Consider the following 24,338-nt stretch of genomic DNA (forward strand, 5'->3'; position numbering starts at 1 on the left):
CTACCAAAATTCGGGTAATTCTTTAATCCAGCATTATGTTTTGTTACAATCACTTTGAGGAAGAAAGTGATTGGAAGCATTGTATATTCGTTCTGTTTTGAATCTTTTGAAAAATTCACTAAACGTTTTTGGTTTTGTTCTCATGCTTTAGGATTTGAAGAGAGAGCATATACTGCCATGTCTAATGAAGTCAAGCTCACTACGAATTTCTTTCCGGACCCTGAAATTGCCCTGGTATGCCTTCTGAAAACTCATTTTATAACTACTGCTTGCTGTGACTGTGCTTAGAAACATGCATAAGAGTTAACTACTAGATAAACAAGAGTAGGAATGATTTAGAGACTTAGCAATTCAATGATAGGCTAGGAACCCCATAAGTGTCTACTTCGACTGTCCTCTATGGGAAACTCGATAACGTTGAACTACTTAAATTATCTGCAATATGATAGTCTTAGAACTGCTGTGGTTGATGTGAATGAATGAATTGCTGCTGGATGCAGGATCCAGTTTTTATTTATTTGCCTTGCACGTCTTAGATGAAATAGGGCCGCCTTGTATGTCCTGATTGCAACCTGCAAAAGCCCAAAGTTTTTCAATCAATAACCTGTTTTTATCAACTCAGTTTTTCACAATAGAAGTTTCTCCAAGCAAAAAATTTGATTTGAAAAGATAGGACTTTTATCCAACAAAACAAATGCTTTTTTGAATTAAAAATAGACTTAGGCAAACAAGAATTTTATTGCAAACAAGATTTTTTTTTCATTAGTGTTAGAAAATTCGGCTACCTCCCAATAAATGCTTTAGTTAATTTCTATAACTAGAAGTCTAATGGTCAACTCACTTGTTTCTTCAGAATCATTGACTTGTGTGTGACATCGTACGTAGGGTGACTCCAAATATGGTTTCAACTTGTGATCATTCACCTTGAATGTGGTACCACTTTACTCATTAATAATGTCAACAACCCTATAAGGATAAACCTTAGTAACCCAGTGTTGGCCGTTCCTGTCGGACTTCAACTTCTCTGGAAACAACTTCAACCTTGAATTAAACAATAACATTTTTTTAACTTGGTTGAAACTCTTTTCTAAATTTGATTGTCATGAAACCCCTTAGTTTTCTCCTTGTAGATATTTGCACTTTTATATTCTTCATTATGAATTTTGTCTAACTTGTTGAGTTGCAATTTACACCTATCACCAACAGAATCATAGGCAAAATTTAGCTATTTGATAGCCCAATACGCCTTATGCTCTAGCTCCATAGGTAGATCATGTTTACCCATATATGAGCTGAAAGGGAGACATCCCAATCAGAGTTTTATACGTTGTTCTGTATGCCTAGAGAGCATCTTTTAATTTTAGACTCCAGTCCTTGCAAGTGGTGTTGACTGTTTTCTCTAGGATCCGCCTTATCTCTCTGTTGGAGTCTTCAACCTGCCTAGATGTCTAAGGATGATATGCAGTGGCTACACAATGGGTGATCCCATATTTTGCAAGGAGTGCAGCAAAAGGCTTATTTAAGAAATGCTTACATTCACCGTTGATTATAGCACTTGGAAAACACAAAAAAATCATACCTTGGAGGAAATTCAAGACCACTAACCCTTGCTATAGGTGTTGTAATTGCCTCGACTCACTTAGAAATGTATTCCACAGCCACAAGAATGTATTGGTTCTTATGGGACAATGACTGCCCCAAACATCAAATAATTCAACAACCAGAATACTTTGTTTCGACATCTTATTCTGCTTAGACGCACACTCGTGGACAGGAATCACAAACTTGACACCAATTATTTGCATTCTTGAAAAGTGAAGACCAAAACAACTCAATTTGCAAAATCTTAGTTCTTGTCCTCTTCGTGTGACATCCCACATCGCCCAGGGGAGTGATCCTTATATGTATATTCTCATCCCTACCTAGTACGAGGCCTTTTGGGAGCTCATTGGCTTTGGGTTCCATGAGAACTCCGAAGTTAAGCGAGTAGTGCGCGAGAGCATTCTCAGGATGGGTGACCCATTTGGAAGTTCTCGTGTGAGTTCCCAAAAACAAAACCGTGAGGGCGTGGTCGGGGCCCAAAGCGGACAATATCGTGCTACGGTGGTGGGGCGGGCTCGAGAAGTGGTCCCTTCTGGGCCGGGATGTGACATTTGGTATCAGAGCTTAACCCTGGCCGTGGTGTGCCTATGAGGACGTCGGGCCCCTAAGGGGGGTGGATTGTGACATCCCACATCGCCCAAGGGAGTGATCCTTATATGTATATTCCCATCCCTACCTAGCACAGTGTTCCGTATGAACTCCAAAGTTAAGCAAGAAGGGGGCTAGAGCAATCCTATGATGGGTGACCCACTGGGAAGTTGCACGTGAGTTCCCAAAAACAAAATCGTGAGGGAATGGTAAGCCCAAAGCGGACAATATCGTGTTACGCTGGTGGAGCTGGCTTGGGAATTGGTCCCGCCCGGGCCGGGATGTGACACTTTGGCCCAAAGTGTACTCCACATGCATATTGATGGGCAAACTTAAAAACATTTTCCAGCTCCTCTTTTGGAACACACCGTCGAATGGTCTGATATAATTATTGCATTAACGTTGGGCGTGTTTAGGCCAATGGCCTAGGCTTGGAAAGACCTAAGAGCCCAAGGCTTAAAGGGTTCATAGAAGGCCACCTTGAACACTCGAGCCGCCTGATACAAAAAAAAAAAAAAAAAGTTGCCATCAATTGCACGGAACACGTGAGAAAACTAACAGCTTTATGGCAAAAGTCTCTAAGGGCAGAACTACTTAAGTGCCATTTGGACTATGCAGGGGCAGTGTAACCAAGGTCCAAGTGGGAAGCTCGGCTCACCTAGACCTAAAAAGCTCGGCTCACCTACCCTGGTTACAAAAACGTCATTTCATTGACGATAGCTTAGCCGTGGAAAGACGTTAGTGAGTTCGTACAACTTGTTGGCGCATTAAATGTCAATTTGAGAAGCTCCAAGATTAAGAAGCCTATATAAAGATATTACGACCTCATCCAATATCGGGGTTAGACGAGTAGGAGTCAAGCGCTATTTAGTCTTAAAGTGACATTATGTGCAATACAATGGATGTAATTGGAGGAGCGAATCGCTTATATCTTCGAGTCTATTTCGTTTCATTCCATATCTTAAGCCCACCACCAGAGATTTAATTAAGTTTATTAACCTTACAATTTTGAGTGTTCAATCCTTTCTTTAAAAGAACAATTGTCAATCCAAAATTTCAATACTTACAGATAATGGATTGCAGTTCACCAGCTCTAAAGTTACGGACTTTGCCACCTCACTTTTACTTTGCAATACACGCAAGGCAACGAGCAAGTTGAAGCTTTGTCATTGTCTTTGGGAAACACATACGATTTGGTTGTGTTTTCTACCTATCTATATTTGCTCCATAGTTTGTATACCACCAAGCAAGATGACCAGCAGTCTAGAGCCAACACGTCGAAGAAGAAGACGAGAAGAGATGACCAGGCTTGCCACCTGTGAGGAAAAGATGAATGACATACTTGCTGGTGTCGGAGAGATAAATGAGGTGGGGAACCTTCTCCACACGCAAAACACCTTACTTCAGAAAAAGCATGACGACCTCATAGAACAAATCAACAAAACTAACAAGAAAATCGACAGCACATTTAAGGGAAAAGCTCGTCCTTTCCCTAGGATGTCAACAAGAAGCTCAGAGAAGAGGAGGACGCTTGGGACAAAGGGGCGAAAGTCGTCGAGCAAGAGCTGGGAGGCTCGACGGGAACTTCGATTGGCCCCCTCGATCTAAGAAACATCCTAAGAGAAGTTATGGGTAAAGAATTAAAAGCGTGTGGGATGCTTGGAGATATTAAACAATCGTTCAAACCAAAGAACCTTGATTATTCTAAAGATAAAGAGTCACTTCCATTCTCCAATGACCTATCGACAAGCCGACGAGCAAGAACACTTGAGTGCTTAAGATGCGAAGCTACGAAGGGCTTACTGATGTGTATGACCATCTCAATGGGTTCATATATGCTACCAAGGGTTGAGAAAACAACACTACCAAATGCTGGCTATTTTTTACTATCATCAGGGAGATGCTGCTAGGGTTGGGTTAAGCAAATAGCCCTATAGTCCATACAAATTTCTCGAGATTGAGATAAGTTTTCCTAGACACCTATATGATCATCTTAAGAGGCAGTACACACGGACTGACCTTGCCTTCGTGAAACAGGGTCTGGATGAATTCCTGAGCAATTATATATCCAAATTCAACAAAAAGTATACCAGATGCATAACATGTGATAAAGGTAATTTTTACGTTTATTTGACTCGGAATTCCTCCCTCCCCAGACCTTTAAGGATTTGCTCCATAAGACAACTAGTTATTCCCGAGCCGAACAACTAAACAAGATGAGGATCCAGAGGCAGCAAGCACTCGAACCTAGAGGTAAGCAGGTTGAGAAAACAGAGAAAAGATGGTAGAATATCATAACGAAAAATGGTATAGAGACCCACAACCAGTCGTTAAGGCTACTCAAAGGAAAATGAGTGAGTTTTTTTGGAAGAACGATTGCCTTGAAAGAAGTTGCATTTTTATCATATACTAGTTAAATGGTGTAGAGGCATCACGTTGGTCGAGCCGTATCAAAGCGGTAGGAACATCAAAACTACTGATTGTAAATAGAGTCCTTACCTGAACTCTCTATGGGTGTAAATGGTTCGACATGGAGAGTTTGTTTCTACTTAGTATAAAAAGAGAAAGAAGTTTGTTGAAAAAACAAACTTTCCATATTGCTCCCCCTTACACTAAAAAGCTTGCACACACACATCTGCCTGACCACTAATTTCTTAGAAATTTAAACCAATCATCATTGTCATGACTAAGAATAATCCACGTCCTATAAAACACCCAAACCACTTAAAGGATAAAGGAAAACACACTTCATAAAAATATTTAAAATGACCCCTAAAAGGCCTTGTTCAACAAAAAGAAAAATTTATTACAAACTTAAAGTTTTTCGTTTTGCCACAAAACTCTTAAAAATTAAAAGCACAAAAATTATGTTGAGGGGATTAGTCTGCTTAAGTCGACTGCAGTTGTGATTGTTAGGCAAACAACCAAAGAGTCTACGGCTGGTCTGGACTGATTGACTGCTGCTACAGAGTCAACGGCCAAAGAAACTGTGACTGCTAAGTATGGAGTTATTAGGCCACTTGATTGGCAACAACACCCAACTGGTGAGACCGAAGAATAAGACTTCGCTCGGTAGGAGGGTCACTAGAGGGCTCAACTACTCACTTGGTGACACGCTCCGAGGCTTTGGGAGTGGCAAACTCGATGATGGTTTCTTTAACTCTTATCTTTTTTCCTCCTCGTCTTGCTCAGAGTTATCATCTTCATCCTCGACATCCAAATCATAGTCATAATGATGGTTTCTCCACCTTATTGTAAAACTCCACATAGCCTTAGAAGTGAAGTTTGATTTACGCTATTTGCCAGGCGACGATTGAAGATAACTTTCTGTATCTCGATTGCCTGAAGTTTCTTTGTGGCAGCTTCGATCACCTGCTTCCCCAGGTGCTCTTTCCTTTACTCTAGCCAAGAACTATTTTTTTACTGTTTTGATGGTCCTCCAAGTTATCAAGTCCAAGGGCTAGCTGTAGAAGCTAGTCTCCATAAGCGAACTTTCGGACCTTGAAGAAGTTCTAACCATCTGTCAAAGAAAAAAGAAAGAATGGATCTTGTAGGATCTCTAAGAAATTCTTTAATCTTGGTTGACTATTTTGCTTATGGACATGCTGCACTAGGACGAATTCGGCCTTTCTTTTTCCTTTGGTTTTAGGGAGATGAGCATCCACCATACCAATTGTCGTTGAGGGTAATTTATTGACATCGACCGCCATATGTTTCCCCAGGAATTTTAACTTACCCTTCTCGATCCAATTTTGAATCGTGTCCCAGAACACAACGCAATTATTGGTAGCATGCTTGTTTGAATTATGGTACTTGCAATATATTTGCCCTTCAATTCTTCGGCCTTAGAGATGTTGGAGGTCGAAGTTTGATGATCTTTGCTACCAACAACTGGTCAAAAATTGCATCGGCTTTGGTGATATCGAAAGTGTAAACTTTCGATGCTTTACTCATCTCCTCGGCGACCAAGCAGGTCTTGGCATCTTTGGGACTTACTTGAGCTAATAACTTGCAAACGTATGGTTTATTTATCACTATTTCAACCGCATCCACACTGGCATACTGGGGGTCCTCGCTTTCGGCCAATGCGTAGCTGACTGTGGGATTCTTGTATAGTGTTCCCCAGGATGGGGACTTTGATACTTTTTCCTCTCGGAGCAAATAATCATACTGCTCAACGTGTTGAGCAAGTTCGTACATATCTCGAATATGTTCCCCCAGAAATTTCTTTTTGTATTCCACGTACCTTGTTAAGTATTCCATCGATGATTCGTCTGAAGCTTGAGCCATCCTAACCAGCGATGAAATAGACTTTTCCATCCCTGGGTGATAGAATTGTTCATGGAATTTCTGGACCAATTTTTCCCAACTCTAGACAGAGTTTGGTGGGAGATTAATGTACCAAGCAAAAAGTTGACCCTGTCAGTGAAAAGTTGAATAGATGTAATTTATGGAAGTCACTATTGATGTCCCCACATTGCACCGTGAACCGAGCCACATGTTCTAAAGAGGATAAGGGCGATTCTCCGGCAAACAGATTGAAGTCGGGGATCTTGAAGCTTTTAGGGTATTCGAACTTTTCCACATAAGCCGGGTACGGGTGGATGAATTTTGAGAACTTCGGCCCTTTTTTTAAGGCTGGATCGATCATTCTTTGGACCTCGGTCATATTGACGGATGCTGCTTCTACTCCTTGGTCAGCTCCGTTAGATCTACTGCTTGATCTGCGTCTTTTCTCTAAGTCAATTGGTTGTAGCCGAGTGGATCCTTTCTCGGCTTATAATGGAACATTCGTAAAAGAAGGCTGCCGAGGTTAGCCGACGTGGCCATCTTTGAAGGCTTTACTGACCAATAGTTCAAGCATTCTGGTTTGTGTATTGCGTCTAGTAAATCATTCATTTTCTGGCCAATCGACTGCTCGACCTGTCGATATTGTTCATCAAGTCGTCTTCGAAGAAACAACCTAGTTGGCGGATCAGAACCCTCCCCACCATCTTCGTCGCAATCTTCCACTATTCCTTCAACGAAAATGCCTGTCGAGACAAATTTCCGCCGAGACAAATTTCCTTCTCTCGGCATGTCGCACTTGTATCCTCAGGTGGCGCAACAATGATCGGATTTTGTACCTGAGACAAATCTTGCCCAGGGCCTTGCACTGGTAAGTCAGTTGTTGACTTTCCCATGATTGTTTTCTTCTTTACGGACCGTGTCGAAATAGTCATGAACTTTGAAGGTCTAGCACAATGTCCCACTGGGCGTGCTTATGTTGACCCTAAAAATTACAAAGCCTACGTGGCGCACAGGCCAAGTAACTAATAAGCTAACTACGTCATTCGGTTGAATGCGGGGCGTGCCAACTCGATGGTCGAGCTTAGCCGATGAGTAAAATTTGTTAATGTTGTGTTAAGCACGTTGCTGACTTCTTTATCTTGCTACTGCGGCCGAGGAAGGAACAAATCTTGGTCTTTGGATTCTCGAGCCTAAAGACAAGGTTGCTAGTTCTGCTAAGTTCACAAATCGTCGATGCCAGATTCGGTCACAGTGATTATATTCGTAAGAGTATAAGCACGTCGAATCGACACTAGACTGTGCGGACACAAGTATTCAAAGATGATGTATGTCTTGATGGTGAATGTGGTTCGGCCGTCAGAATGCTGAATTCTGAAACTCACTTATATGGTGAATGGTGAATGGATTACCTATCATAAAATCACTCGGCGTCCAGTACGCCGAATGTCGTAACTCGTAACCCTTTACTTCGCCGAAAAGGCTAACAAGATGACCTCTGCCAATAAGGATTCGAAAACCTTTCTCGACCGAGACTTGGATAGGTCACTAGTCGGCCTCGACACAGTGCTGTTTATCCAAATTGAAGGTGCTCCTCGGTCGGCTGATTCTATGGCAACAGTGCTGTTTATCCAAACGGAAGATGTGTCGGCGGGAAAAAGAAAATAAAAAATCTTAAGATGTTTGAGAGATTTTGCGCAGGGCAGTTGTGTGTTGAATTGGAGGTCATTCAATTGTTGCATAATGTCTTGTATTTATATTACCGAATCCTTCTTGAGATCAAGTCAAAATCATATATGGATTGGGACTCGTCACAATCTTCCACTATTCCTTCAACGAAAATGCCTGCCGTTTGGTTGGGAATTTCTGGGTTGCGAGGCTGTCTGCCGAGACAAATTTCCTTCTCTTGGCGTGCCGCACTTGTATCCTCGGGTGGCGCAACAATGATCGAATTTTGTACCTGAGACAAATCTTGCCCAGGGCCTTGCATTAGTAAGTCAGTTGTTGACTATCCCATGATTGTTTTCTTCTTTACGGACCATGTCTCAATAGTCATGAACTCCGAAGGTCTAGCACAATGTCCCACTGGGCGTGCCAAAATGTTGACCCTAAAAATTACAAAGCCTACGTAGCGCATAGGCCAAGTAACTAATAAGCTAACTACGTCATTCGGTTGAATGCGGGGCGTGCCAACTCGACGGCCGAGCTTGGTCGAGGAGTAAAATTTGTTGATGTTGCGTTAAGCGCGTTGCTGACTTCTTTATCTTGCGACTACGACCGAGGAAGGAACAAATCTCGACCTTTGGATTCTCAAGCCTAAAGACAAGGCTGCTAGTTCTGCTAAGTTCATAAATCGTCGATGTCGGATTCGATCATAGTGATTATATTCGTAAGAGCATAAGAACGTCGAATCGACACCAGACTGTACGAACACAAGTATTCAAAGGTGATGTATGTCTTGATGGTGAATGTGGTTCGGCCGTCAGAATGCTGAACTCTGAAACTCACTTGTGAGTATCCAGTCATAAAATCACTCGGCGTCCAGTAGGTCGAATGTCGTAACTCGTAACACCTTACTTCGCCGAGAAGGCTAATAAGATGACCTCTGCCAATAAGGATTCGAAAACCCTTCTTGACCGAGACTTGGATAGGTAACCAGTCGGCCTCGACGCAGTGTTGTTTATCCAAATTGAAGGTGCTCCTCGGTCGGCTGATTCTACGGCAACAATGCTGTTTATCCAAACTGAAGGTGTTCACCAGTTACCTTCACAGTGCTGTTTATCCAAACTGAAGATGTGTCGGCGGGAAAAAGAAAATAAAAAATCTCAAGATGTTTTGAGAGGTTTTGCACTGGGCAGTTGTGTGTTGAATTGGAGGTCATTCAATTGTTGCATAATGTCTTGTATTTATAATACCGAATCTTTCTTGAGATCGAGTCAAAATCATATTTGGATTGGGACTTCTTATTCCGTTCCAACTCTGCTTCGACAAATCCTACCCCCATTAGGACTTTGTGAGGCCTTATTCATTGTTGGTCGAGAGTCCTAATTGCCCTAAGACTTCCACATCCCCTTCGCTTATCCGAACTATTCCTTCTTGTGATACGACTCAACCATCCTTGCTGAATGACCGAGGGTCACCAAGCAGCCTATAGTATATTTGAAACAGCTTTGGGCCACCAATATTATTTTGGGCCCAAACAAATTCTGCTAGTGATAAGCGTAAATTGCAATTTAACAAGCTAGACAAAATTCGTAATGAGGCATATTGAAAATGCTCCGATCTACAAGGAGAAAACTAAGGGGTTTCATGACAATCAAATTTATAAAAGAGTTTCAACCAGGGCAAAAAGTGTTGTTGTTTAATTCAAGGTTTAAGTTGTTTCCAGAGAAGTTGAAATCCGGCTGGAACGAGCAACATTGGGTTACTAAGAGGCTTATCCTCATGGGATTATTGACATTATTAATGAGTAAAGTGGCAACACATTCAAAGTGAATGATCACAAGCTGAAACCATACTTGGGAGTCATCATACGATGTTGCACACGAGTCAATGACTCTGAAGAAACTAGTGAGTTGACCATCAGACTTCTACTACGTCTAACTATAGACATTAACTTGAAAAAATCCAACAAAAATACATTTTGTTGCTTTCTTTCAATAATACTAGTTAAAATCCTTGCTTGCAATAAAATTCTTGTTTGCCTAAGCGTGTTTTTAATTCGAAAAAGCATTTGTTTTGTTGGATAAAATTCTTATCTTTTCAAAGCAAATTTTTGCTTGGAGAAACTTCTATTGTGAAAAACTGTGTTGATAAAAACAGGTTAACAGGTTATTGATTGGAAAACTTTGGCCTTTTGCAGGTTGCAATCAGGTCATACAAGGCGGCCCTCTTTCATCCAAGACGTGCAAGGCAAATAAAGAAAAACTGCGGCCCTATTTCATCTAAGATGTGCAAGGCAAATAAAGAAAAACTGGATCCTGCATCCAGCAACAATTCATTCATTCACATCAACCACAGGAGTTCTAAGACTATCATATTGCAAAAAATTTAAGCAATTCAATGCAATCAAATTCCACGCAGAGGACAGTCAAAGCAGACAAGCAGCTATGGGTTCCTAGCCTATCATTGAATTGCTAAGTCTCTAAGATCATTCATAATCATGTTTATCTAGCACTTAACTCTTATGCATGTTTCTAAGCATAGTCACAACAAGCAGCAGTTATAAAGTGAGTCTTCAGAAGGCATACCAGGGCAATTCCGATGAAGCTTCTGCATTTGTATATCCAGAAACAACAAATTACAATTAAAAAGAGAAGGAAAGTTAGAAAATAATTGTGAGTAATTAAAACAAAAGGCTCACTTAGCAGCTGAATGGTGTTTAGAACTGCAGGGTCCGGAAAGGAATTTGTAATGAGCTTGACTTCTCTTCAAATCCTAAAGCATGAGAACAAAACCAAAAACGTTTAGTGAATTTGTCGAAATATTCAAAACAGAAAGAAAATACAAATGCTTCCAATCACCATTCTGAGCTTTTCCTCAAAGCGACGTTAACAAAACACAATGCTGGATTAAAGAATTACCTGAATTTTGATAGTCAAATCAGATGATATAAAGTTAGATTGTGGACAAGCACGACGCTCATATTTCTTTTTCTTTGTTTACACGTATCATGCAAGTATATGAATATGTCACTTTTTTCACACAAAAACAGGGTGTCATGTACGTCCATAAATAGACAATGACCTCAACATCATCTAATGAAGAAACATTCCCTCCAACATGCGCCTTGCAGCTTTGCTTCCTTAAGAAAAATGGCTTGGTCCAAGACCATTAAAGCGTGCGGCATTTTCGGATATATTTACTACTGTAAACATGAAAAATTCTCAACATTCATTTCACCGAAATTTTGATGTCTACAACTACTTACACTTAGAATAACCGTAGAGCAAAATTCTTATTGATGAGGAACCCTAGAGGCCAAAAAAATGGGCCCGGGGTGAAGACGATATTAGGTGATGTTGCAACAAATTATTTACACCTAAACTGTGAGTTAAACTAGTAAACAAGGCAGTGGTATGGCGCAGATCAAGACTCAAGAAAAGGTATTTGTCCAATTTCAAAGTTATATATTCAAAGAATAATATCCATCTTCAATCCCATGTTCGACTTTGAACATGCAAAATTACAAAAGGGATTCGGCCATAACCAAACTTGTACATCGACATTCAGCTGAATATAAGTTTTCATTACCAGTCGCCACATGATCTCATACGAACCGGATAGTCAAATAAACAAGTACACGCATACTTGAAATATAACGACAAATGTAACAAAAGCAAACTGAGAAATGTGAACGAGAACAGTAAGGATACCTCAGTCATCTGCTTCTGCCCGCATAACACAGCAGCTGTGGAGTGTGGAGAGAGGATTATAAATTTGCTTGGCTCTGGAAAAAGCAGCCTGAAAATGTATAACCACAGAAAGCATTAATTCTGTACTTCAGAAGCGGAACCACTTTGAATGAAACTTAGAGCGGATGGGGTGAAGGTCTACCTGCACATATAACCACTTTGTCCTGTCCAACCGCCATGGGGTTGTGATAATACCGGCACAATCTCAACACCTGAAGACTCCCAGTCCTTAAATCTATCCTGTAAGACATTACAGGAACACGAAGGCGAAGTAATCAAAGTCATAAATTGAATTGGGGAAATGAAAACAAAATAAACAAACAGAAATTCGTGGTTTATACATACCTGATACGCCAGTTGAGATCATCTGGAAAACTGGAAGGACCGTCTGACATGGAGAACCTTGTTGAGTTCCGTTCGGCGTGCTACTCTCACCAATAATATAATCAGAATCTCACTCGACGGGTTTGGTAGCAATATCTGGAGTACATTCTGAAAATAATAACATAATCAGAGCCTGACTTCAACTACTCACTTGAAATTCACAATGTAACAGTTTAGTTGAAAAGTTTCCCAGTTTCTTTCAGAAAATTAAAGATTAAAAAACTAAGAATTTCTGAAATTACCCACCTTTGCTCACGTCACCGTCCAACTGTATTGTAATCGGGTTTTAAGTTTTAACTCAAGAAAAAGAGGGTTGAAATTGAATCAGAAAATTTCCCGATTCTACATTTTCTTGGACGGGAAAACAAAATTAAAACTAGAAGAAGCAGTAATAATCGAATCCGAACCTCAAATTCAACACTTTCTTGTAATTCAAAAAATTAAAAAGTGGGGAAATTGAATAAAATAAAACAAAAAGAACCTGCTTCAGAGGTCGAAGAGGGCTTGGAGTCCTGACTCGCAACGAAGTCTTTCCAGTTTTTGGGGAACATTTCCACCGCTTGATCTGAATTAAAGCGGAAAAATTCGCTATTATTACGCCGCTCGCTCAACGATTTAACAAGAAATTAAATCAAAAACAAGAAATAATTGGGGAGAGAGAGAGAGAGGACAGTCAGGAGAGTACCTTCCATGGAATCGAGTCACTGCAAGAATGCGAGTTCTAGAGAGAGAGAGGGTTGTGAGTTTTAGGCGAAGATCTCTGAGAGCTAGAGAGAGAGGAGACCGTTTGTTTATAGGACCGGAGGGATTTGTGAGGATAGTGTTTTGATTGCATTGAAGTTTGAATTGAGTGAATCTGAGCCGTCGGTCTAAATGTAAGGGAGCTCCTTCTTTCTAACGGCTATAAAAAAATTTCTCGGTGGACCGCTTCGAAATTGCCCAATAGGCCCAGTCGGTGAGAACGCAAAGCGACGCTTAATTTCACGTCGTTCGTTTAATAGGATGCAACATTTACATCGTTGACCAATAGAACTAGGGATGTGCTATCCACACATTTTATTTTATTTCTCACACACGTTTTGATAATTTCTGTCCGTTGATCTTCTTCAATTCATCCGATCCGACGTTCGAAAATTCAAAAGGTGTGTGAGAAGTAAAATGGGTGTGTGGATCTCACACCCCTAGAACTAATTGCAAAGGGTAATTTAGGAAGATCAGCTTTTAAACTAAATTTTTGTAATCATAGGACGTGATTATTGATAATTAAGTTATTACTTATTTATTGATTAACGTGTTTATTTTTTAATGGTCACACATTATATAATTTGTAAATTTAGGCTAAAAAATTGGTATTATTCAATTGCATATACAATTTGTAGTGTTGTTTTACTTTCCAATAAGGCGATAAAACGTTCTAATTTTCTCACAATATTATTATCCTCAAATAAAAAACGTAAGCTCCACACATGCTACATAAACGATTCACGAAAGCCTACGAAATTATACACATTAGTAGTTTGAATGGTCAATATTTTTAACACTTTTTGATTAATACATAAAGATTGAAAGGTCATATCCATTTAGGGAAATTATTTCCAGAACTTCAAGAGAATGTTAATAACCTTCTTACTTACTTTCGTATTCAACATTTTCACTTTTACTTATGTCAAGTTTATTCTACTAGCACGCAAGTTAAGGGGTTAATTATTTTCTTATTGACAAATATTTTAACATAATTAAAATAGAGCTTTGAATGCCACTAGAGCACACTTGACATTAAAAGAAATGAGAGAGTTGAACTGAAAAAATAAGTGAGAAGATTATTAGCATTTCTAAACTTTAGTAGTGCATTTTATAATTATTTCTAAAATGTATAAAATGTATAAAATCGCTTTGATTGATTTTCTTCTTAATTTCTATAAAGATCTTCACTCAATACTCAAGTCAATCACAAAAGCAATAAAAATAATATTTATCTAATATAAAATAAAATCTCTCCAACTTTTGTACAAGTAATGATGGTGTCAGTGAGTTCATTGATGGCTTCCTCCACATCCCCATATTGCTTGTTTCACTTCTACTCCCTTTCTTCTGTTTCACTTATGCTCCATTTCTTCTGTTTCACTTCTACTCCCTTTCTTCTTCTTCAGTATCCAACTCCTCATTCTTCACACATTTGCCCTTATCTTGTTCTCACTCTATGTTCAATGGCTACACTGCAATTTCACTCACCAAGTCTTCTTCAAGAATTCTTGCCAAGTTTAATAAGTTCCAAGGTCTGATTCCCTTGGGAATTCTTGAAGATGCCAGACCACCACCATCTCTAGAAGCCCTTGAAGAAGATGACAGGTGAATTTCTCTACAAGCGATATTTTACTTTAAACTAAGATGACAGGAAATTTCGGACAGTACTTCGTCGATCTCTGCATCGGCACTCCTCCACATCGCCTCTTTCTCGTTTTCGATACCGACAGCGATCTCGTTTGGCTCACCTGCTCCGCTTGCATCGATTGCTCCAACCGCGAACCTAGGAAAAGGACCCCTCTTGTTTTCCTAGCAACTGAGTCGCTTGTTCAGGAACAAATTCTCGTAATGCCTCATGGAATACACCCTGTCCCCGTCGTCGAAAAGTTATCTTCGAATCAGAGGCAGCTCTCCGGACACCGTTGTTTCGAATTCGACACCAAACTTCAATCTTTGTGGCAACGTGTTGGGGGTGTGCGAGGCCAGGTCTGCCCAGGTTGAGTTTTAAACTCGTTGGGAACTCAATGTTTTGAATCCCTTCATTTTTATTTTTATTTTTTAATATCCACGTGTGTTGTCCATCCCGTATTTTATGGAATGAAGGGGTATTTCTGTATTTTTACTTTGGTTGGGTTTTATTTGTTTAAAATATTGCTTTTTGATGTTAAATGGTGTGCCCAAGGGGCCCACCCCTGATTTTGGTCCCCCGGCCCCTTTTTTTCTTTCTTTCCCTCCTCATTTTCCCATGCACTGTATCTTTTCTCTCTCTCTCTCTCACACCCTTCACCTTTGTCGACTCTCTCCGTTCCTCTCCGACGCATTCCCACACACACACCCACACTTACATACTCATACACAACCACCACCCCCTAGACCATCCTTTTCTCCCTCACCCCTCTCCCGATCACTCTCCCTCTCTTCTTGGCCTGCACCAGAGCACAATCAGTATGCTTGCACCTCATCGGAAAGTTTTCAACAGTGCAACTAAGGTAAGCCTCCTAAGATCCCTTTAGATCATGTTTTAGGTTAGTTTAGGGTGGTTTTGAGAACCTTGGTAACATTTGAACGTAGGAACAACTCGAGGAAGCATTCTCTATATTTTCCGACGAACCCCATAAGTTGTAGGCAATTTTCCGGTCAACTTCGGCCACCATACACCTTGAAATTGGTACGAATCTCTTCCTTGTTCCTTGGGCTTCATTTTGGTATATTGCATGACCTGTTTTGGTTACGTTTTGGGGTTGAATTGAGCTTAGAAAGCTCCGGCTTTCCTCGTCCTTGAAATCGGCCTGGAAACGGGCCAGGCTTAACCTAGAGACATTAACCCGACCTAATCCTTGGGCCAAGCTACCTGGCCCAATCTTGAGTCCAGCCTTTAAAGCCAAGTCCAAAACCTTTGTGGAACCCAGCCCAAAACTAAAGTAAGCAACCCAAAACCTAGGCCTTTGGGCCATTGAACTCAAGCCCAAACCACGGGCCTTTAGCCCAACCCATTTCAGACCAAATGAAATATTCTCGTGCTGACTTTTTGTTGACTTTTTCGAAATTTACCCGGGACCCTTTTAAGGGTAATTCGACGTCTTGAATCTGTTTTTTATGTCCGTTTTCCCAAATTCAATCGTTTGAATGGAGTTTTGTTAATTGGACCCTTTATGTGCTTAGGTGTATTTATTGTGGCATTTCCGTCTTCGCTAGTTTGCGTGGCTCTTCAGTGGCGAAGTATCTGTGAGTGGACCCCTTCTAAAATGCATGTTTTAATAGTAGAAATGCATACATGAAAAGCATGATTTAATGGTTATGTTTTATGAGTAAATTAAATTTACATTTTATGATTATCATACTTTACTGAGAATATTTTGGAATACCATATTTTATTGAACTTACACTCTTTGTAGTATACATGATGGATGACTATATACTATATAGAGGTTTTGAGGTATATGATATATGTTTTATGGAAAGATTATATTCAATGGTTTTGTGCATATCTAGTGGTCACTGTTCTACCTACGGGCGATGATACTTATATTGCCTTTGGGCGGGCATGTGTAGGGCATTGTTCTGTGTGTATAGGAGATGATACTTATATTGCCTTCGGGCGGGCATGTGTAGGGCACTATTTTGTGCTTACGGAAGAAGGCACTTATATTGGCTTCGTCCGGGCATTGGTAGATGGCTTTAGCCGGAAGATACTTATATATGATACCACTAGTTAGCACACTATACGATATATGTTTCGTGAAAGGTTTTATGGCATGCTAGGGTTTTTAGAAAAACCTATTACATATTATGCTACTGAGTTTTCATAAAACTTTGGGGGTTAGTATGTTGATAACTGTTTTAGTTATATATATATATATATATATATATATATATATCAATTTGGTTCACGTATGTTTGTTTCAGGATTTAAAATCGAGGCGTACAATCCTCGCGTCAAGGCACTTCCACATCGGCATCTTTGAGTCCTCTTGGTGTAGGACCCATTCTTCTATTCATTCAATTTTATATTCTTCCCTTTAGTGTTCTAGTTAGATTGTATGCTCTGAACACATTCCTCATTTGCATAATCATTGTATTTAAATTTATAAGTATTGTTTATAATTATTATTTCTCATGCATCCTAATATGGCTTCGTCACCTTTGAGTGTCGGCCAGCACGTACCTACCCTGATGTTCGGGGAATATCAGGGTCGGGTGTGTCAACGTGGGCCCTAGGTTGATACATGACGCCTAGTCATTGTCCACATGGAAGGCACGTTACAAGTTAACTGCTGTTTTAATAGAAAACTTAACAAATGCATGAAACTATCTAAGAATTATCATTTTGGGTACTAGACTAGGATGAAAAAAGCTTGATGTATGAAATGTTGAAAACCTAGAAATTTTAGGGTAGTATTAACTAAGATTTACCCTAGTTTTTAATTTTTATTTTTAATGTCCACGTGGCACCCAATTATTGTCCACGTGGGTGCCACGTCATTAGTTAACGGAGGTTATGACGAAAAACTTAACGGATGTATGAAAGTATTCCAGAATTATGACTTTAGGTACCAAACTGGAATGAAAAAAAACTTGTACTTAACTCCTTGTTTGAATGTAGTTGACTACTCATATCTATTCGAGCTTGATGTGTGTTTTTTTTTTTTTTTTAATAGATAATTTGAGTGGTATTATGACTTGAAAGGAGAAACATACAACACTTTTCTTTTTGAATGAGTGAAATGCTATTTACGATTCACGACTATTAACTGTCAGATTTGTTGGTGAGAGCTAGTAAATCGTTGCTACGATCTTCAAGGAACTTTGACCAAAATTTGAAGGTAGTTGAATGAAAGGCTGGTGGAAGTGCATAGCTTTCGGAGAAACAAAAGAATGAAGAAAGCTAAGCAATCTCACGAAATTTGATTTGTCTATAACATATATTTTTTAGTTTAATTTTTAATTTTTAATAATTTTTTAGTAAGGACGTATGTGTGTTCATTCAGACATTCCCAATTTTTATATATAGTTCGAGAAGTACCTTGTCGGCACAATGCTTTCTGCAAAGACAAACTCAAGGGGTTGTTCTTGTATTTACCTCCTTTTTCCAAGAATCTCCACTTCGAAACTCCCGCCAGCACCTGGAAGCAACACTACCACGGCGGACGGCCTCAATAGCCCCCGGCAGCTGAAGCAACCACAAGTCCCCTCTGATAGTGAACTCCATCAACGAGTACCTCTCACTGACTACAACGACATTATTATCGAGATCCTCTCAAGGCTCCCAGTCAAATCTTTACTCCAATTTCGGTGTGTATGCAAGTCATGGTGCGCTTTAATCTCCGATTCTCATTTGATACGAAGCACGTCAGCCACGCTGTACTCACATGCATCAACAACACCAGAAACTTCACCCTCCTTATCTGGTCCACGTGTATCCACTCCATTGTCCACGTCGCATTGGCGGATCAAGAGAGTGATGCTCATGTTCATGTCACAGGTAAAGAGCCTGATTTTCCAGTGAGGATCCCGGATATTGTTCTTACACGAATTGTGGGTTCCTGCAACGGCTTGATATGCCTAAATGTAAACTGCAACATAATTATCATATGGAACCCTTGTACTAGGCAATCCAAGGTATACCAAAACCTCTTTATTCAGGTTTCGGTTCGCTGTTTTATGGATTTGGTTATGATCCCACCGCGGATGATTACAAGGTAGTCCAAGGATCGTCTAAAACTACATGTGGTTCTAAAGAAGTCGTGATTCAAGTTTTCTCACTCAAATCTGATTCATGGAGGAAGAGTGCTGACGATGATCACATCAATTACTTTCAGTTGAACAGGCAGGGTTGCTTTTTAAACGGAGCTCTACATTGGGTAGAAGTTAATATGTTTGCTTCGCAAATTCTGTCTTTCGATTTAGCAGATGAGAAATTTAAGCATATGTTGCCATTGCCCTACCTCGGCAACAAAAACTATGTCTTTGCGGGAGTTGGTGTTAGTAAAAATTGTCTATTTGTGTATTCTTACCCAATGGAGACGGATCGTCGGATATGGGTGATGAAGGAGTACGGAGTCGCAAAATCTTGGACTAAAGTGGTAAAAATTCCTTCGGATCAGATCCTACCTGAAGAGTGCAAGGAATCTTTCAAGCCTCTATGCATTTTAGAGAATGGTGAAGTTTTGTTGGACTACAAGCGAAACGTATTGGCGTTGTATGTATAATCCGGAGGGAAAGACGTTTAGAAACATTGTTATCGGGACTCAGTCGGAAGTCACCGTTTACATGGAAACGTTAGTCTCGCCAGTTACCGGCAGGGGAACGGTCATCTGAATCAGATCCCCTCGCAATTGTTTCCTTCACATTTTAAGCATTGTAATGTAATATATGTTTGGTTTAATCTTCTACTTCCATACTGTTGATGGATTTTGTAATATTAAGTGTTTTCGACATGTGTATTTTGTCAAATTTTTCTTCCCTTGCATGATTGCCAAATATATTCCTTTGCACTAGATAGTTGATTAATAATCATATGTTTGATGCAAACAATTGTGTATTTCTAGATATAAAATGAAGCTTTCGGAACAATGCATGTGTACAACACTTAGTATTACGGTAAGTGTTATTTTCATTCATTTATAATTAAGAGGTTTAGGTTCAAATTTTGTGAATGTTAAATCCGATACCAATTTATTTCTTTACCCCTTATCGTAAATCTATCGTTATATCATTAGTGGTCTCTACATATGTCTAACTATCAGTTTAACCATTATTTACCATTTTCATTTTCCCCAAATTATTTTTTGACAAACAATATATAATGTACATTAAACTACAAAAAGAGAGATTCAAACACGGAACCACAGGTGCAATGACAAATGCTCTAACCAGCTAAGCTACAAACCACTTACAAGTAGGGTTGGCCACGGGCCAGGTTTATTTTTGGTGTATCCGAACTCAAATTTTTTTACTAAATGAGTCCGAGCCAATCTGGGTTTATATATTTTTATTAGTGGAATTAGCTCATTTGGATTGTTGGATAGGGTCCGGCTCCTACCTATTAAAAATACCCTTTGTCAACCAAAAAGAAGTGAAAAGACCAACTAACACTACCAACAAAACTAAAAAAATAACCAAAATAAAAGTTGTGTGCAATATAATAAATAAAGAGTAATGCAAGGGAGACTAAAATTGTAGACAAAATTTTGAAAACTAAATGACATGGAAATTGATTGGATTATAATTTAAGCGTTGATTAACATGCTCATTCTTATTAGTGACACATCATTTAATTCGCAATTTGGTCTACTAATTTAGTCTCCACAACATCACCTATAAATTAAACTGAAGTCCCCTAAAAACCTCCCTAAGTCAATCTATAATTTCCAGCAAACCAAACAAAAAACTAAAAGGTGGTATTGCCTATGAGGCAAGGGTCTGTATGGTCTGTTTTAGACAATACACAATAGCCTCTAAGCACTACATTTTTTAAAGTTAATTAAGACCAACAATAACATCGACAACACCAAAGTTAAGGCCAATAAAGGTTGCCAGGGACAACACCTAGCCTTTCCTTAATAGCACTTGATTCACTAAATTGTCTAAGTTGGTCCATGAAGAACCAATTGGTTCAGTGGCCTTTTCTGCCAGTTTCTTCCACTGCATGGCCTTATTTTTCATTTTCTTACCCTTCTCTCCCACAATTATCTTTTTGACAATCTTCGCGACATTGTCTCTATTGGCATCCTTACTGATCTCCATGCCAATACCCCATTCATTACAAGTATAGAGCCAATTTGGTCGTTGCTTGCCAAATAAGGGACAACAGAGCATAGGCACTCCAGCAGACAGACTCTCAATGGTTGAATTCAAACCACTGTGTGTTAAAAACAGTCCAACTGATGGATGGTTGAGGACTTGCTCTTGTGGGCACCAACTTGTTATTAGACTTCTTTCCTTAGTTCCAGCCAAACTCGGGTGGAAAAATTGCCGATTCACCAACTACCAAATTGGATCCAATTACCCAAAAGAATGGCAGCTTGCTATTTGCAAGTCCCCAACCAAACTCAATAAGAAGTTGCGGTGTGACAACCGCTAAACTGCCAAAATTCACATAAACAACATATTTGGTGCCTTGGCGTTTAACCATTTGAAGCACTCCATTTCTTCTTTCCACGGATTACCCATAGCCTCCAAAGGGTCTTCTGGTATCTGATTGAGAAGAAACTGGAGAGGACCAACAGTGTAAACATGTGGAAGCATAGATGACAAAGCATCCAAAACATCTGGCTCCAATGCATCAAAAGTATGAACAACAACTGCTGAAGCTCTATGAACTGCAACAGCTGCTTCCAACATGAAGTTACACTTGATGTAATTGGGATTAGTAGTTTGAAAGGTGATGGGAAGATCCCCTAAACGGATAGCTTTTACTCCTGGATTCCAATCTAAGACCTTACCCAGAAAACCATTTGTGAAGTAACTCTCATCTGCAACGCATAAATATGTCAACAAAAAAATCATTATTTGTTTAGGCACAACCAATTCATCATAAAAATCAAACAGTTGCTTCATTAGCATTTATGTATTGACCTTTGGGAGGTGCAAGTCCTTTTCCCACCAAAGTGGGGTATTGCTTACAGCCCAAGAATCCGACTGCAGCCAAAGTAAAGAACACTGCGATAGGGAGTCCAAGTTCTTTAGCAGCTGTGATAGCAAAAGGCATGAAACCATCTGAAACAATGGAAGTCATTGGAGGACTAACACTACTGTAGGAAATCGCCGTGTCATTGAGTTTTAAGAGGAGGTTGCGAAATGGAGCCAAGAAGTTTTTTCTCATGGAATCACATAGCAAAGAGAGGTTTAGGGATGTTGCATCAGTCTCTGAATCTGGAAGGCCATCTGGAATTGTTTCAAACTGACAATCGGGGAAGCCATCAAGGGAGTTTGGTCCTAAAGATTTAAGAAAGTGCCTGTGGTTGAACTCCGTATTGACAAAAGTTACATGAAAACCTCTTTAGTGTAGGAGCTTTGCTAACTTGAGCATAGCCTTTATATGGCTTTGAAATGGAAGGGGAATGCATACAGCATGAGGCTTATTACAGACTATAATATTGGAATTCATATCTTAGATTCTGTGGTTTGAACTTACACTAATGTAGCACAAGTTTATAGGTCTAACAACATTTCTGTGCAAGATCCGGCTGCCATCTGACATTGAGTTGTAGAAAGAGACAAGGGTATAGAAATAAGTAATGGGACAGCTTCGGCAGGGTTTTGTTCCTTTTTCTACTTTCGTATAGGTTGAAATGGAACCTTTGCACAATAGCCTTGAATAACTCAATTTTATTTGCTCTCAAAGACCAACACATCAACAACAAAATTATGTTGTCCTCAATACTTGAGCATGTCTCTTAATTGTCCTAAATGTCAAGATTTTAGAGTCACATTAGTTGCTCACTACTAATTACACTGATATTGTCCCCACTTAACCATTTGCACCACTTAACCACTTACACAACGCGACATGTGTTAGGTCTTATCACAAAAGTCTCGGTGTTATTAGTAGTGAATCCATTTATTTATAAGTAGTCATATATTACGTCAAATTTTTTATGCATAATTGCATTCTTCAACGCTAGAACTCGATGAAGTAATTTCAGTCTGATACATGAAGTACCAAAGCTTGGAATCAAAATGATATGACCATAAAACCGAAAAGATAGGAAAATATTGAAATTAAATTGCAGGCCGGCCATTCTAAAAGTTTCAGAGAGCACCACAATTCGTGGTTTCTGGCATGGCCGCCAGTTTAAAATTGGTTCAGCAGGTCTAAACCCTAAAAACTAGAATCTTGAAGGATTTTACCATATTCCGACAGGTTTGCTATTCTTTGTTAGACTACCAGCCTATGTATTGGTGTCGACTAGTCCCTACTTTAATTTTGATGATTTTGCTAACACGTTTGTAACCAAGTTCAAATCCCCTTCTCCAGAAAAATATCATAACATAATTCTTCAGCTTCATTGGAGCAAAATAATTTTGATGAGCCTAAAATAATTCAAGAACCACGTACCATACAGCTGACAGAGCTCATAAGACAATTTTAAAGAACAGACAAAAGCTAAAGCACGATGATGAGATCATTGAATATCGCCACGCACCCCTTGTTAGCATTGTTTAAACATGTATTTGTTACTTAATTGTATAATCTATACAGATTAACATGACTTAATGCATAATCTATACAAATTAACTAACTTAGTTGCGTAATCTATTCAAGTTACAGATCACTACAAAGTAATAAACAAAGAAACCAACGTGTAAGTGAGTAGTTTTCATTGAAAATCGGGAAACTTATTGTATGCATGGTATTACGAACAAAAATCCTACTCTTACCACCAATTTGTACCATTTCTCTAATAGAGATGGGACCCATATGCATTGCCAGGCCTATCTCTATCAGTAATAGTACAAACGATGATACAAATAAATGATAAGTGTAGCGTTACTCTATTACGAAACACAGCCACGGTGATGCATGGTTCACCATTCATAATCAACTTAGAAGCTTACAGAAAGATTAAGAACAATTCAATGCGAGAGAGAGAGAGAGATTTCTGTAAAGAATTGCTAATTCTCATTAACCCCTCTTCGAACCGTAGAATTAGCTATTTATAGTAACTACAACTAATAACCACTAAGCTTACTATGTAAGCTACCTCTTGTACTAATAACATCTATCACCAGATACAATTGCCACCTGGCATTCTTGATAACTATAGCTATTACCCCCCCCCCCCCTTCAAGCTTAACCTGGGGTTCCAAGGTTAAGATTGATACAATGCCGAACAAAAACAGGACTATGAAGTCCCTTGGTAAGAATATTAGCTATTTGGTTTGTGGTAGAGACATATTGAACTAGCAAATCACCCTTTTATACTTTTTCCCGAACGAAATGAAAGTCAGTATCAAGATGTTTGATACGAGAGTGGAAAACCGGATTAGTACTGAATGCCAAGGCTGAAATGTTATCACAATTAAGAACAGGAGCAGATGGAAGATAAACATGAAGATCTCATAGCATATTTCGAATCCACCAAACATCAACAGCACAGTGAGCAAGGGCCTTATATTCAGCCTCAGTGGAACTCTGAGAAACAGAGGATTGTTTCTTGGATTGCCAAGAAATTGGATTGGAACCCAAATAAACTAGATAACATGTAATGGACTTGCAGGTGTTGATGTCGGCAGCCCAATCTGAATCAGAATAAGCAGATAAGCTAACATCAGAAGTAGCTTTGTATGTTAACCCACAGTGCAGAGTCCCTTGAA

The 24,338-nt window shown here is 39.5% G+C and overlaps 3 protein-coding genes and 1 pseudogene across 14 annotated transcripts in view; 2 read left to right on the top strand and 2 right to left on the bottom strand.

Moving 5' to 3' along the window:
• LOC125475004 overlaps positions 1–10,474 on the top strand; it is a 67,872-nt gene extending 57,398 nt beyond the window's left edge. For all 7 annotated transcript variants that reach the window (XM_048579321.1, XM_048579320.1, XM_048579317.1 and 4 more), the window contains 2 exons: positions 152–234; positions 10,340–10,474. In XM_048579321.1, the coding sequence (XP_048435278.1) occupies positions 152–234; positions 10,340–10,397 (141 nt within the window). In that variant the 3' untranslated portion in view covers positions 10,398–10,474. The remainder of the gene's footprint in view (positions 1–151; positions 235–10,339) is intronic.
• LOC125475002 lies at positions 167–13,098 on the bottom strand. 6 transcript variants are annotated; one of them, XM_048579314.1, is made up of 8 exons: positions 12,961–13,098; positions 12,757–12,840; positions 12,237–12,383; positions 12,034–12,131; positions 11,853–11,940; positions 10,841–10,914; positions 10,728–10,749; positions 169–572 (listed from the first exon to the last, which is right to left on the bottom strand). In XM_048579314.1, exons 4-8 carry the CDS (start codon positions 12,039–12,041, stop codon positions 432–434), a joined length of 333 nt encoding a protein of 110 aa, XP_048435271.1. In that variant the 5' UTR covers positions 12,042–12,131; positions 12,237–12,383; positions 12,757–12,840; positions 12,961–13,098; the 3' UTR covers positions 169–431. The 6 variants fall into 6 exon arrangements, 2 of the variants coding, with proteins under 2 accessions (XP_048435270.1, XP_048435271.1); XR_007256349.1 differs by lacking the exon at positions 169–572 and having other exon boundaries at positions 10,629–10,749; positions 10,841–11,060; positions 11,173–11,940; XR_007256347.1 differs by lacking the exons at positions 169–572; positions 10,728–10,749 and adding an exon at positions 11,001–11,060 and having other exon boundaries at positions 10,818–10,914; positions 11,173–11,940.
• A 4,956-nt stretch (positions 13,099–18,054) lies between these two features.
• Positions 18,055–19,228, top strand: LOC125474778 (F-box protein At3g07870-like). Its single transcript, XM_048578756.1, has 2 exons — positions 18,055–18,501; positions 18,629–19,228. The coding sequence occupies exons 1-2, from the start codon at positions 18,055–18,057 to the stop codon at positions 19,226–19,228; spliced, it is 1,047 nt and encodes a 348-aa protein (XP_048434713.1).
• Positions 19,229–20,567: 1,339 nt separating this feature from the next.
• On the bottom strand, positions 20,568–23,289 carry LOC125475005 (annotated as a pseudogene).
• Between the last annotated feature and the right edge of the window lie 1,049 nt (positions 23,290–24,338).

The sequence above is a fragment of a genome, unplaced genomic scaffold, assembly GCF_019419815.1.
Source record: "Pyrus x bretschneideri cultivar Hongxiangsu unplaced genomic scaffold, Pyrus_bretschneideri_v1 Contig13, whole genome shotgun sequence".
NCBI lineage: Eukaryota > Viridiplantae > Streptophyta > Magnoliopsida > Rosales > Rosaceae > Pyrus > Pyrus x bretschneideri.